General features: G+C 49.2%; 1 protein-coding gene across 4 annotated transcripts in view; it reads left to right on the forward strand.

The window, feature by feature from the left end:
* SHISA6 (shisa family member 6) overlaps nt 1-14,508 on the forward strand; it is a 260,549-nt gene that overhangs the window by 24,140 nt on the left and 221,901 nt on the right. For all 4 annotated transcript variants that reach the window (XM_027517753.1, XM_027517754.1, XM_027517751.1 and 1 more), the window contains exon 2: nt 13-173. In XM_027517753.1, coding sequence (XP_027373554.1) covers nt 13-173 — 161 coding nt within the window. The remainder of the gene's footprint in view (nt 1-12; nt 174-14,508) is intronic.

Here is a 14,508-nt window from a genome sequence, read left to right on the forward strand (position 1 = left end):
TTTCTCTTTCAGGGCTCTGGCTGACATCCTAAGACAACAGGGACCAATCCCCATAGCACACTGTGAAAGAGAAACTATCTCGGCCATCGATAGCTCTCCCAAAGAGAACACGCCGGTCCGATCGTCCTCCAAAAACCACTATACCCCCGTGCGCACGGCCAAGCAGACTCCAGGTAAGTGAGTGCTGATCACTTTGCATCTCTGCTGAGGCTGGTGAGAGGGTTCTGTGGTGTTTCTGCTTCAGCCAGGCAGGTCGTGGAGCCCTGACGTGGTGGGCTTGTGGAAGAGTCTGGGGACTGTCCCCCCTGGGGAGAGAGTGGTGTGGGAGACTGCCGCCAGTGAGTGTCTTGGCTGGAGGAGAGCTGATTGTTTAGGGCCTCTGGGATCTTGTGTCTGCGTAATTCTCTTCCCTGAAAGGAACTTGCGGCAGCCTTGGGGGTAAGGTATAGTCACTGTCTTGCCCACGTGGTGGGAAGGCAGATATTTGACAAGAAGTGGCTGCAATCAGAGACTGCTCAACTGTTGGAATCTCAAAAAGCATTTCCTGTGGGTAGGGATTACGTCTGTGTTTAGGATAACCCTTTCCTGTGCTCTGTGGATTCTCTGGATATATGAGTTGCTGTGTAATAGCAACATGCTGGTGTTCTTCTACTTGGTCCTCACTGTAACCCATATGGAACAATAAACAAAACAAGGGAATAACAATGAATAATATAACCTCACATGTATGGGAATCTTGCTGTGTGCCATGTGTTATGCTGATCATTTTACATGTATTGTCTTACTTATTTTTCACAGCAGCCTTTGAAGTGCTTGTATTATCCCCTTTTTATATATGGAACAGAAAGGCTCAATAATTTTTCCAAGGACATATGGTCAGTATGAAAGCAAGCCTGGATTCAAACTGAGGCATGTAGGTAACAACAGTCAGGTCTAGAAAACCCTAGTATCCTAATCCAGGTTGGGACATTACTTTCTCAGAGTTTCTGAGAGGACTGTCCCCTTACAAGAGCAGCTGGGAAGGTCATCTCTCATTGTGAGCTTTACCAGACAGCCTACTACTGTCCCCAGCCTCAGACATGGCTTCTGTGTTGATACTTGGATCTGAAATCGTGAGATCTCAGATCTAACCCTATAGCTCCTCAGAGGCTGTAGGGTCTGAACTAAACCTGCAATAAAGATATGCAGTCACTAGGGGGCAATAGGTCTGTTGTGAATTCAAACTGTAGCAGACATGCTATTGAGACCAAATTTATTAAATCAGAAATCACATACTTGCCTTTGAGGTAACAGAGTTAAGTCTTTTGAGAGTCTGATAAAAATCAAGGACATTCACCTCCCCCAATGTACACATATGAATATATATTTGATCCAACATGTTGTGTAGGGTTTACGAGGTTCTTCCAAAGTTAAAAGTCTCTGATTTAAAATTAAAGGTGAGAAATCCACCCTTGCAAAAATTCTAAGATGCATTTTTAGCCTGAATATCATAAATGTTTAAAATGTAAGTAATAGAAGGAACTGGCAAAAACCTCGAGACCAGTGATTATCTCCCTTGCTGCATATTAGAATCACCTGGGGAAGCTCTTAAAAATGCTGATGATGCTGGTGTCTGGGTCCCACCAATTAACCAGAGTTTCTGGGGATGCTGCTGGCAGCAGTATTTTAAAAAATCACTCGAAAGTGATTCTAACACACAGACAGAATAAAGAACAACTTGTCCAGATGGATTCCTTTATTTTATGAATGAAGACACTGAAAGGCTGTGCCAGTCGTTCTCAAATTTGGCTGCACATTGGAATCACCTTGGGAGCTTTAAAAATTAAGAGTACCTAGGCCTCACCCCCAGAGATTATAATTTAATTCATGTGGGGGTGTGGCCTGAGCAGGAGGTGGGGGGCATGTTTCTTTCTAATAGGTTGTCATCGTTCAGTCGTGTCCAACTCTTTGCGACCCTGTGGACTGCATCACCCAGGCTTCGCTGTCCTTTACTATCTCCTGGAGTTTGCTCAAATTCATGTCTTTTGAGTCAATGATGCCATCCAACCATCTCTTCTCTGTCCCTGCACTTCTACCTTCAATCTTTCCCAGCGTCAGGGTCTTTTCCAGTGAGTTGGCTCAGCTGGCTAAAGTATTGGAGCTTCAGCTTCAGCATCAGTCCTTCCAATGAATATTCAGGGTTGATTTCCTTTAGGATTGACTGGTTTGGTCTCTTTGCAGTCCAAGGGACTCTCAAGAGTCTTCTCCAGCACCACAGGTGATTTTAATATGGAGCAAAGTTTGGGGAATCACTGAGCTGTGAAAATTGCAGAAAGGTGCCATTCTAACTTATTGTTGATTGTCTAATTTAAACTTGGTATTGTGACCATCTGCAAGGGGGCCTTTCTGTTTCTCCAAAGACTCATGGTTTGAAGTCAGGCTCTTCCAGAATCTTGTCTATGATTTTGGAACTTCAGGTCACTCTGGTACCCAAAGCATTCCTGGAAGTTTATCTTCATCCCTCTCTGTTCCGCTTTTCTCTGTCTCATTCACAAACCAGATAGTTCCCAGTCCCTGAGTCTAGACTAAGTGGACAGTCTTGATTTGCCCTTAAATGCCTTTCACTGGTCATGAAGATCTGTTATTTCTGCTGGTTTCTGTACATATCCTTTCCTCTGTTGATCTGAGAAGAGAAGCTTATAGTCAAATGATTCACTTCTTTGTTTTGAGAAATCCCTCCCTGTATTTCTCAGTTTGGAACTCTTCACTTGGCTTTTAGAGATGGGAATTGTTCCCTGGCCCAGAATGCATTCTCAATGGTGATACTTAGATTTAAAAGCAATTTCATAACCATCTGCAATGTCTACAACTTCTAATGGATGCAACTGCTTTTCCGAATAGCTGATCCTTTGCCACAGAAGACTGTGTTTTGAGCAGAAGTTTAAATAGAACTTTGTGTACGTGTTCAAAGTGGAGACTTGTTGTGGTTTCACCACCAAATCAACAGATCACTGATCAGAGGAGTATTGTGGCAAGAGTCTTGTTGGGGGATCTTGAGAAAGACATCCAGAAATCTCAGGAGGCATCATAGCCTATGAGTCTGGATCAGCCACATCAGCATCACTTGAGAGTTTTTGAGAAATGCAGAATCTTAGACTCCCATATCACCTGCTTGAGAATTTGCATTTTCATGAGCTCACATAGCAAGTAACATTTAAAAAGCCCTGATATAACATGGGCTGTGACATGAATGCCTCTCAGTATTTTTTCCTTTTCTTCCCCTTTCACATGCTGCATATGTGACTTTGGCAAGTTTCTTTGCCTTTCTAAGTTTCTTCATCTGCCTTGAGGCTCTGTTAGCCTCAAGTACCGCTGTGTCAGCTCAGTCGTGTCTGACTCTTTGTGACCCCATGGACTGCAGCATGCCAGGATTCTCTGTCCATCAGCAACTCTTGGAGTTGACTCAAACTCATGTCCACTGAGTTGGTGATGCCACCCAACCATCTCATCTTCTGTCATCCCCTTCTCCTCCCACCTTCAATCTTTCCCAGAATCAGGGTCGTTTCCTAAGAGTCAGGTCTTCGCATCAGGTGGCCAAAGTGTTGGAGTTTCAGCTTCAACATCAGTCCTTCCAATAAACATTCAGGACTGATTTCCTTTAGGATGGACTGGTTGGATCTCCTTGCAGTCCACGGGACTCTCAAGGGTCTTCTCCAACACCACAGTTCAAAAGCATCAATTCTACGTTGCTCAGCTTTCTTTCTTTTTTTTTTTTTTTTTGCTCAGCTTTCTTTATAGTCCAACGCTCACATCTGTACATGACCACTGGAAAAACCATAGCCTTGACTAGACGGGCCTTTGTTGGCAAAGTAATGTCTCTGCTTTTTAATATGCAATCTAGGTTGGTCATAACTTTTCTTCCAAGGAGTAAGCGTCTTTTAATTTCATGGCTGCAGTCACCATCTCCAGTGATTTTGGAGCCCCCCAAAATAAAGTCTGTCACTGTTTCCACTGTTTCCCCATCTATTTGCCATGAAGTGATGGGACTGGATGCCATGATCTTAGTTTTCTGAATGTGTAGAGTTGTTCAGTGAGTTAAACTGAAGAGATCACTTAAAATAGATCCTGAACATAGCAAACCTCTATATCAGCCATAGTGGGGCTATGGAAGTATATTCACAACTCAAGGCAAATAAATCAAATTAATGAGAGAAATATAGGCATTGGTGTCCTTAGACCAGGAAGGATCCATGGGGTTTTATCCAGGATGAAAGCCCCTGGCCTTAAGCCTTCTGTGCTTGCCCCTGCCTGTAGCACATCCTCTGAGGATGAAGGGGCTTTGGAGGGCTCTTGAATGTCGAAAGCACAGGCTTGTTTGGTTTAGGGAGTGGAATGAGGGTCCTGCCTTAATAATAGTAAAAGCAATGATACCACGAATATGGAGTACCCACTCTTTCTGGCTAGTCTGTTAGTTACTTTATTTACAATGCAAAGGGGATCCTGCAACAATTTCATAGCTATAACATCTCTTATTTCCATATTGGCAGAAAATTCATCTTTCCTTCCATAAGAGCTCTTTATCCTAACTCTTCTAGAAATCCCTCTCCAGTTTTAAAGGGAGCTTTAATATTGGACAGTTACTTTGGACACGGAAAATCAGTGAAGCCCATTTCCATCTCCCACTTTTCAAGTCTGGCTGCCTCTAGACTCTCACTACTCCAGGTGTGGTCTATGGACCAGTAGTGACTGCCTCCCATGAGAGCTTGTTAGAAGTGCAGACTCTTGGGCCCTTCCCCTGACCTCAGTCAGTTCAGTTCAGTCGCTCAGCCGTGTCCGATTCTTTGTGACCCCATGAATTGCAGCACACCAGGCTTCCTGGTCCATCACCAACTCCCAGAGTTCACTCAAACTCATGTCCATCGAGTTGGTGATACCATCCAGCCATCTCATCCTCTGTCGTCCCCTTCTCCTCCTGCCCCCAATCCCTCCCAGCATCAGAGTCTTTTCCAATGAGTCAACTCTTCGCATCAGGTGGCCAAAGTATTGGAGTTTCAGCTTTAGCATCAGTCCTTCCAAAGAACACCCAGGACTGATTTCCTTTAGGATGGACTGGTTGAATCTCCTTGCAGTCCAAGGGACTCTCAACTAACCCTGACCTAGTGATTCAGAATCTGCATTTTAACAAGATCTTTAGGCAATTTGTGCACATATTAAAGTTGGAGAAGATCCCATTAGCACCACAAGCCTCAGCCCTGATGACATACTGGAATGATGTAAGCAATTCTGATAACACTAATGCCTGGCCCTTACCTCCCAGGATTCTGACTGAATTGGTCTGGGATAGAACCCAGATGTTAGTATTTTTCAAAAACTTCCCACACAATTCCATTGTTTAACAAACCAAGAACCAGAGCTAAAGGAAGATTGTCAAATAAGAAAAATGTCCTCAAGGACTGCAGAGTCTGAATTCACATCAAGACTCACAAAGATGGAGCTTGGCTGGTCCTTCTTAGTGAGCTGCAGGGGTAAGTCTTCTCCATGGCAGGTGAGCTGAAGGAGCAGGGGATTTGGGCTCATCTGAGAGAGGGAGAGGTCAGTCTATAGCTATGAGTGGAGTCCCCTGGGCAGAAGTAGATATGAGTAAAAATACAGCAGGCTCCCCATTCACAGCTTCAACCAAGCTCAGATCTTGTTCTGTGTTTACCATCCATGGTTGGCTGAATCCTTGGATGTGGAAGCTGCAGGTGCAGAGGGTTGACTTTGGGACTCAAGTATCCATGGAATTTGGCTTCCCTTGCAGTTCCTGGAACCATCCCTTGGATACCAGGAGCTGACTGCATCAGAGCTGATTGGCAGACCAATAAGAGCTGGGCATCATGATATGTACTGTGTCTGGAACTGCAGGTCCCTGAGCCCAGGATCTCAGAGGCTTGCAGTGGGCTTGTGTGACCTTCAGGAATGGGGAGGAGTGGACCCTGCGTGTTCACCTGGTCTGATTCACTCCTAAAGAACCTGTCTTGGGACAACGTGGGGAGAGGAGGGGTACCCATCCCTCGGATATCATGTGTTGGGGTTCCAAAGTTTTGATAACCAACTTACCATCATCAAGAGTGGCGTCTGCTGGATGGAATCCGGCTCCACACCACTGAGAGTTGTGTACGTGAGTTATCAGTCCTCTGCCTCCTGTCAAAGCCGCCTGCATTAATGGCAGACCAAGGGAGCCAAGGGGCATGCCTCCAGGCTTCATGGAGACCAAGAATGGGGCTGGACAGTTGACAGAGGGGCTCTTAGTTACAGCGCCGCGTGACCCGGCCCCTCAGTGCTTCCTTGAGCTCAGACTCTATTACCTTCTGCCTTTCTCTCTGGGATCCAGACACCTGACCCTCCTCAAGTCAGCATGTTCTTGCCTTGAGGTATTTCCCCTTCTCTTTGGGGGCAGGAAACTGTCCAGCATCAGATATTTGTGCTGTGAAAATTCATGCTCACAAGAGGCTGACGACCTTTCCTAATCTCCTCATCTGCGCCGGTCCCCTGCTTCATTTTCTTCTAGGCACCTACACCATCTAACGCCATAGATTGAGCAGATCACTAGTTTATTGTCTCTGTCCCTATCAGAATGTAAGCTCCATGTAGGCAAGGGTTTGGCTTATTCTCTGTGGCGTCTTAGATCCAAGAGCATTCCCTGGCAGCTCATTGTAACAGCTCAGTGAGTATTTGCAGGGAGTGTCAAGATGGTCCTTCACTTGGAAAGATGGAGGAGCCAGACCGCAGGCGTTAGTGACCTGCCTGAATGCTGCAGAGCTCTCATCAAGGTTGCGTGACCCTCTGCTGCCCTGTCTGCACAATTAGCATAGAGTTGGCCACACTGACAGCCCAGTGGGCTGGTTATATGGTGGGGAGCTGAGCTAGGAGGTGCCAGTTTCCAGTGCCCAGGCTTCACCCCACAGCCTTTCTCCTCCCATCCTGGGGCTGACCCAGGACTCCAGGTTCAGTGTGGCCAGAGGGTAGGAGCTTTGCTTGCTTCCCTCTGTAGAATGGGTTAATAGTAGTGCTTCCCTCCTAGGGCTGCTGTGGGGAGTAAAGGAGTGTTGATACAATCAGAGCAGCATCTGACAGCGAGAAACACTGTTTCAGGCCTGCACCTCTTCCTCTGGTGGTCACCAGGCCACGTGTGGCTGTTTGTGGAACGCTTTTAATATGTTTCAGAGCCTGACAAGATTTCCAAGAGTAGGTCTGAAAAAAGAAAGAATGTTAAAATAGCTCCATAATTTTTTATATTGATTACATTTGAAATGATAATATTTTGGATATATCAGATTAAATAGAATCTATTATTAAAATTAATTTCATCTATTTCTTTTCATTTTTTAACATGATGACTAAGAAATGTGGACTTACCTATGTGGATCATATCTATGATTTGCATCTCATTGACACTGGACAAGGCTGCTTTAAACATTAGTGGTGTGGGGGCCATCCCCGATGGTCCGGTGGTTAAGACTCTGTGCTTCCAATGCAGGGGGCATGGGTTGGATCCCTGGTCAGGGAAATAAGATCCCGCATGCCACATGGCCAAAGATTAAATAAATAAAGTTTTATAAATGTTAGTGGTGTGGAGCATCTCCTTGAGTTCAAGTTTCGGTCTTGAACAAAAAATCCTCTCCATTTGGGGAGCTTACACTGTAATGGAGGAGATGTAAACGGGTAAATAATTTCAACGAATGCTAAATGCTCCGGGCATAGGCAGGCAGGTGATGTGTTAGAGGAAGGCTGGGGAAAGGGAGGCTTGTTTCTAAAAAGTTTATTTTTCTTGAAATATGCTTGATTTACAATGTTATGTTCATTTCTGCGGTATCGCAAAGTGACTTAGTTATACCTGTGTACATTCTTTTCCATATTCTTTTCCATTATGGTTTATCACAGGATATTGAATAGAGTCCCCTGTGCTATACGGTAGGACCTTGTTGTTTATCCATCCTACATATAATAGTTTGTATCTGCTCATCCCAAACTCCCAGTCCATCCCTCCCCACCCCCTTCCCCTTGGCACTTGTGATCGTGTGGTCCTAGGAGGTGGCATTTGAGCTGGCACCTGACTGACAGGGAGGAGCCAGCCATGGGGACATGCAGAGGAAGAACATTCTAGGCAGACGGACCAGCAAGTCCAAAGGCCTTGAGGCTGGAGCACGCCTGGCTGTTCACGGAACAGAAAGCAGGCACAGGTGTTGAGTGTGGTCAGTGATGGAGTGGCAGGTGCGTGATGAGAATGGAGGGGTAGACGTGGGCCAGTCACGCTTGGTCTTGGAGACCATGGTAGGGAGTGTGGATGCGATTTAACTATGCTGGTCTGATGTCTGGTATAGTAAGATAGCCTTGGTTGCCAAGTAGTGGACGGGGACTCTGTTGAAAACCAGGATAACCTGTTTTTGTTGTAGTTTACTAGCTAAGTCGGAGAAGGCAATGGCACCCCACTCCAGTACTCTTGCCTGGAAAATCCCATGGATGGAGGAGCCTGGTAGGCTGCAGTCCATGGGGTCGCTAAGAGTCGGACACTACTGAGTGACTTCCCTTTCACTTTTCACTTCCATGCACTGGAGAAGGAAATGACAACCGAGTCCAGTGTTCTTGCCTGGAGAATCCCAGGGACGGGGGTGCCTGATGGGCTGCCATCTGTGGGGTTGCACAGAGTCGGACACGACGGAAACAACTTAGCAGCAGCAGCAGCAGCAACAGCAGCAGTAGCTAAGTCGTGTTTGACTCTTTGCAACCCCATGGACATAGTACCTTAGACAGCTCGGTCATCCTGACACATAGGATAACCAGTTAGCATTTCTAATAGAAAGATGGGCTAATGGGAGAGTTTTCTCTGGCTACTTCTCCCACATGAAGACGCCATCCCTGTAAAGAAGGCAGGATAATGCAGTGACAGAACCGGACAAGCCAAGACCCAGATCCTGCCTGAACTTGGACCAGCTGATAGACCTTAGTTCAGGGCTGTTCAGCAGGGCTTGGCAGACTTTTTCTGAAAAGGTCCAGGTTGTAAATGTTTCAGACTCTACGGCCGTAAGGTCTCTGTCGTAGCTACTCAGCTGGACCACAGAGATACGTAAAAGAGTGAGCACCGCTGTGTTCCCATGAAACGCTATTTATAACAGTAATAGATGGGCTGAGCCCATGGCTGTTGTTTGTCGACCCCTGTTCTTAATTTCTCTCTGAAAGCCCCAGGCACCTTCCAGGCAACCTTTGCTTTCGTGTGACATGTGAGTGGGGGGACACATCCCTCACCAGGATGCTGTGAGCAAGTCAGAGGCCAGCACAGAGTCGTGAGCCCAGGAGTGGCCGGTAAACGTCAAGCCCCACTCCCCTGCCTCCCTTTCCTGCAACTCTGGTCAGGGTGTTGCTGGATCTTGGCTTTACAGCAGATAGAATGGGGCCTAACGAGAGCTAAGGAATTACCATGCCCCACTAGAGTCCAGGGTCCCCAAGGTGGTTCAGTGGTAAAGAACTCGCCTGCCAATGCAGGCGACACAGGAGAGGTGGGTTCAATTCCTGGGTTGGGAAGATGCCCTGAAGCAGTAAATGGCAACTGACTCTAGTACTCTTGCCTGGGAAATCCCATGGATAGAGGAGCCTGGAGAGCTACAGTCCATGGGGTCACCAAGAGTCGGACACGACTGGACGTCTGAGCATAGGAGGAGGAGATGCGGGGACCAGGGTCCCCAGCCTGACCTTCTTGGTGGTTATATTCACCACCCGGGTGATGGTGTAGAAAGCGTGCTGACTAAAGTCATGCAGCACCAGGAGGGTGCCCAGCACCCCCATGATGGCAGACTCAGGGTTCCGAATGTCTCCGTGGCTGTGGACACCCGCAGGTTATGTCTACTGCCGGGAGCGCCTCCTTCCGTTGTGTCTCAGATCCCGTTTGCTTCTGGTCCTCAGATGCCCTGCTCCCGGGATCCACATCCCCGCCCCAATCTCTCGCAGCTCGGTTCCTTTAGGTGTCAATGTGCTTCCCCCACCTTAAGGCAGGAGGGGAGCCCTTTCTCCATTTCACCACCGCTCCCCACCCCCTGGCTGCCTGCTTCTCTCCTTGACAGCCAAGCAGAACGGTCGTCTACACCTGCTGCCTCTGCTCCTGGCTTGCTGACTTCCGTCCCCGTCCCTGCGCCTCGGTGGCTGTGGGGGTCCCAGGAGCAGGCTCCGCTGGGCTCTGTGGCTGGAATGGGCCTCCCACCCCTCCTTCCACCAAAGCCAAGGCTCTGGCCTCCTGGACCTGCTGGGTTTTTGGGCAGCAAGTCCTCCCTGGCTTCACAGGCTCCCACGATGCTCTGCTTTTCCCTCTGGAACATTCTTTATATCCACTCTTTCTCAGCCTCCCTGTTCTTCCCGGTCTCGGCTCCCCTCTTGCTGTCCTGACTCCTGGATGGGTCAGCCCCTCCCTAGGGCGCCTGGCACTGCGGAGTCGGGGGCATGGGTGTAGGGAATGAGTCTCAGCTTGGACCTCCATCCTATGACATCTCCCTAAGACATGACCGCTGTCAGCCCAGCTCAGGGCCAGGTACATGAGAGCTGTGAACAGCACACTAACAGTCTTGTGTTTGGGGGTCAGAACCCGTGTGTCCCATGAGGTGGGGAGCAGTCATGCGAGAGAGTCACGGGGGTGTAGTTGACCCTGTGTTTGGTGTGAACAGACAGAGCAGATCAGTCGGTAGCCTGGAAACAGCAATTTCCCGATTGCATTGAAGGAACCTTGGGTCCGGATCTTGGGAGGTGACTGCCCTGTCTTCTTAGTGTGTCCTGCCCTTAGACACCCATGGCTTGTGCTCCCCAGGGAGGGACATAGCTGCCAGGAAGCCTGAACACCCTGGTCTTTAGAGAATATTCACAACAGATGGTGCTTTTAAAATAATTTAAAAAATCTTTTTATTTTGTATTGAAGTATAGCCAGTTAACAATGTTGTGATAGTTTCAGGTGAGCAGCGAAGGGACTCAGCCATACATACACATGTATCCATTCTCCCCCAAGCTCCCCTCCCATCCAGGCTGCCACATAATGTTGAGCAGAGTTCCCTGTGCTACACAGTAGGTCCTTGTTGGTTATCCATTTTAAATATAGCAGAGTGTACATGCCCATCTCAAGCTCCCTAACTATCTCTTTCCCTCATCAACCCCACAACTAACCATCACTTCATTCTCTTAAGTGTGAGTCTCTTTCTGTCTTGTAAATTCATTTGTGTCATTCCTTTTTAGCTTTCTCCTCTTCTTTCTGAATTACTTCACTTAATATGACAGTCTCTAGATCCATCCATGTTGCTGCAAATGGCATTACTTCATTCTTTCTGATGGCTGAGTAATATTTCATCATTCCATGTGATGACTTATTTCAATCTTGTGAAATTATTTCAATCTTGTGAAACCCAGTGAGGCAGCCTGTGATCAGGCCCACTTTGTAGACAGGGAGACTGACACTCAGGGGCTTCAGAAGCCTGTCCAGACTCATACCACCAGGAGGCACTGGTCTGGGCTCTGAAGGAGGGGTAGTCTGACCCCACAGGCCACACCCTGAGGCCAGACTGAGCGGAGGTGCAGACAGGGCCCCGGGAGCCCCTACAGCTCCATGGAGCCTGTCCCTGCCCCTGGGTCCACGCCCAGCCCTGGCTGCCTAGTGCATGGACTTGCGGCTACAAGGAGGACCCTAGAGGAGGCTAATGGTCTCAAGACATGAGCCTCTCAGCTCCAGGACGGACCTCCCTGCCACAAAGGGAGCACTCACCCCAGGATACTTTGAGGAAGGGGACTGGGAGGAGCTATTGGGCATTTTTAGCAGGGAGTCAGTGGGGATGAGGGGTGGGTGCTGGCCATGGAATCTCTTAAGATTTTCCCTTTCTGAGAACATAGAGGGCATAGCTGGCATTTGAGGGCTGACCCTGCTCAGAGCATGCTCTTTCGGGTCCTCCCATCCTCCAGCAGGCAGGGCTCAGGGCTGGGGGCAGTGGGACAGCCAGTACCCGGGGCCGGCTGGCATTGGCACGTGAGTCAGGAGGCCTGATTCCAAGCTCACTCACTTAGTGGCTGCACGCGTGCGTGCTCAGTCACTTCAGTCATATCTGACTCTTTGGACTCTATGGACTGTAGCCCACCAGGTTCCTCTGTTGATGGGATTCTCTGGGCAAGAATACTGGAGTGGGTTATCATGCCCTCCTCCAAGGGATCTTTCTGACCCAGGGATCGAACCTGTGTCTCCTGTGTCTCCTGTGTTGCAGACAGATTCTTTACCCACTGAGCCACTTTGGAAGCCCCGCTTAGTGGCTATACTGACTCATCTTCCTCTTGGGATTCTGTGATCCCTCCCTATCCTCCGCACCCTGGGGTCAGAGCCCAGACTTGGCCAGATCACCATCTGTCCTCAAGGCCGGACAGGTCATGAGCGGAAAAGTTCTTTCCTGCTTCAAAATTTAAAGCCATTTAGAAAGTGAGTCCTGAGCTGTGTTCCAGTCCTGGGTGGGGTGTGGGTGATGGCTTTTCCCAGCACAGGGTTGCCTTGAGAAGGGAGGGGGTGCTCCGAAGCAGAGCCCCCCCAAAAGCCCAAGGAGCTACCCTCACCCTGGTCAAGCCAGCTGTGCCTGACGCATCCTTCCAGCCCTAGGGCGTGGTCCTGCTCCTGCCTGGGAACTGCACGGTCTTGGGCTGCCTGGTCAGGGAGGCAGCCCGTGTGGGAGGCAGATGAGGCCTGACCTCACCATATGGCCAGGGAGCAAGCAGGGCCGCTGAGCTGGGCCTCTAATTACTCACTGTGCCCAGAAAGCAGGAGGATTTAAAATACGTTCCGGCTGTTACCAGAGCGAGGTGCAGGGAGAGGGAACGCGCTACGGACAGGGTTAGAATTCACAATGACCGCGGTGAGTTGGCAAAACCGAAGACCGTCTGAGCACAGTGCAGAGAGGACACGGGCAAGAAGGTGCGAGGCAGGCAGGGCGAACTGCCACAGGCCTGGAGGGAGGGGGCGCATGGCCAGACACAAAGGTCGCGAAGGGTGAGAGCTCCTAGGGTGAGGGGAGCCCAGCCTCTCTCCAGGCCGGTGCCAGGGCTCTTTTCCCCCAAGGAGCTCCAAGCCCATTCAACACAGTAAAGAATATTTAGAATGATGATGGAAGAGGAGATGATATCCAGCCACCCATCCCTAGATGTGAAGCACCCATCATGTGCTGAGCCAGGCAATGGATAAGACACAGACTGGCCTCAGGAGCTTAAATCCAGGAGCAGAAAGACCAGACTAGACAGTAAAAAGATAACCAGCCATACAGACGCCTCATCAGAATCAGCCATGTGTTCAGAAGCTTCTCAGGGAGGGGCCTGGTTAGGGCCAGTGCCTTGAAGGATGGTGGGATTAAATAGGATGGTGGAGAGTGTTCCTGGTCCGTGAGCTGGGGGCAGCAAGAGCCTGGCAGGCAGGGTTGCTTAAGGGTGATCACTGCCTTTGGAATAGTTGGTGTGGCTTTTCTGTAAGCAGGCGGTGGTGATAAGGAACTGGGTACGAGGCCAGAGGAACTGGGACTCTGTGTGCCGTCGGAGCAGGCTGGCTCTGAGCAGGAGTCTCTTCTTTTTCCTTCTCTAAACATAAGGGCTGTGTTCCTGGAGGGCAGGAGGTATGTGGGAAGGGGCGGGGGTGCCTGCTGGGGAGGTGCCATATGGCTCAGTTGGGCTAATGTTGGGGGATGGGGTAGGGGGTTGGACCCTGCAGGAAGGGGTCTTGTGAGGGTCTAAGATAAGAGGCTCACAGAGCCAGAGGCACGGGGATCACAGCCCCTGGCAGCGCGTTGGGAGGAAGGAAAAGGGGAGGTCAGGGTGGGACTCAGATGCTCCGGCCCTTTCATTCATAAACAAATAGCTTTAGTCCTTCACTGGGTACCAGTCACCAGGGATGTGGGAGGGAAGAAAGCCAAGTCCCAAGTTGCACAGCACTTATGTTCAGATGGAAGAGACAAAAAAGAAACTCGTAAACACACAACATAAATGGCATTGGTAAGTGCTTTGAGAGAAATAAGGCAGGAAAAGGGAGTAGTGAGTGATGGGAGTTGGGGGGAAAGAAGCCTAATTTGAAGAAGAGACCTCATTACTGGTTGAATTACTGAAGCAGAGACCTGAATGGTGGAGGACAAGCCACGTGTGACCGTGAGCTGGGCAGAAGTGAGTGCTGCCGGGTGTGTCTGGGGAGCAGAAGGACCAGAGTGGCTGGGGTGGAGAGAGCCGGGGTAGAGACAAGACAGTGGATGAAGTCAGAGAGGTGGGGCCCCGTGGGCCACAGGAGGATCTTGGGTTTCGTTCTGAGTGTGATGGGAGCCATCGTGGGGATTGCAACAGAGGAGTGATGTGATTTGACTTGTGTTTTACAGAATTGCTCTGCTCGGAATAGACCCTGGAAGGGCAGGGATGGAGGGAGGAGTCAGAGGAGATGAGAAAGAGATGGAGACTTGGAATAAGATGGTGGTAGAGGAGGACCTTTGAAAGACTCAGCTTCACGGCTAATTT

Source organism: Bos indicus x Bos taurus, chromosome 19, assembly GCF_003369695.1.
Source record: "Bos indicus x Bos taurus breed Angus x Brahman F1 hybrid chromosome 19, Bos_hybrid_MaternalHap_v2.0, whole genome shotgun sequence".
Taxonomy (NCBI): domain Eukaryota; kingdom Metazoa; phylum Chordata; class Mammalia; order Artiodactyla; family Bovidae; genus Bos; species Bos indicus x Bos taurus.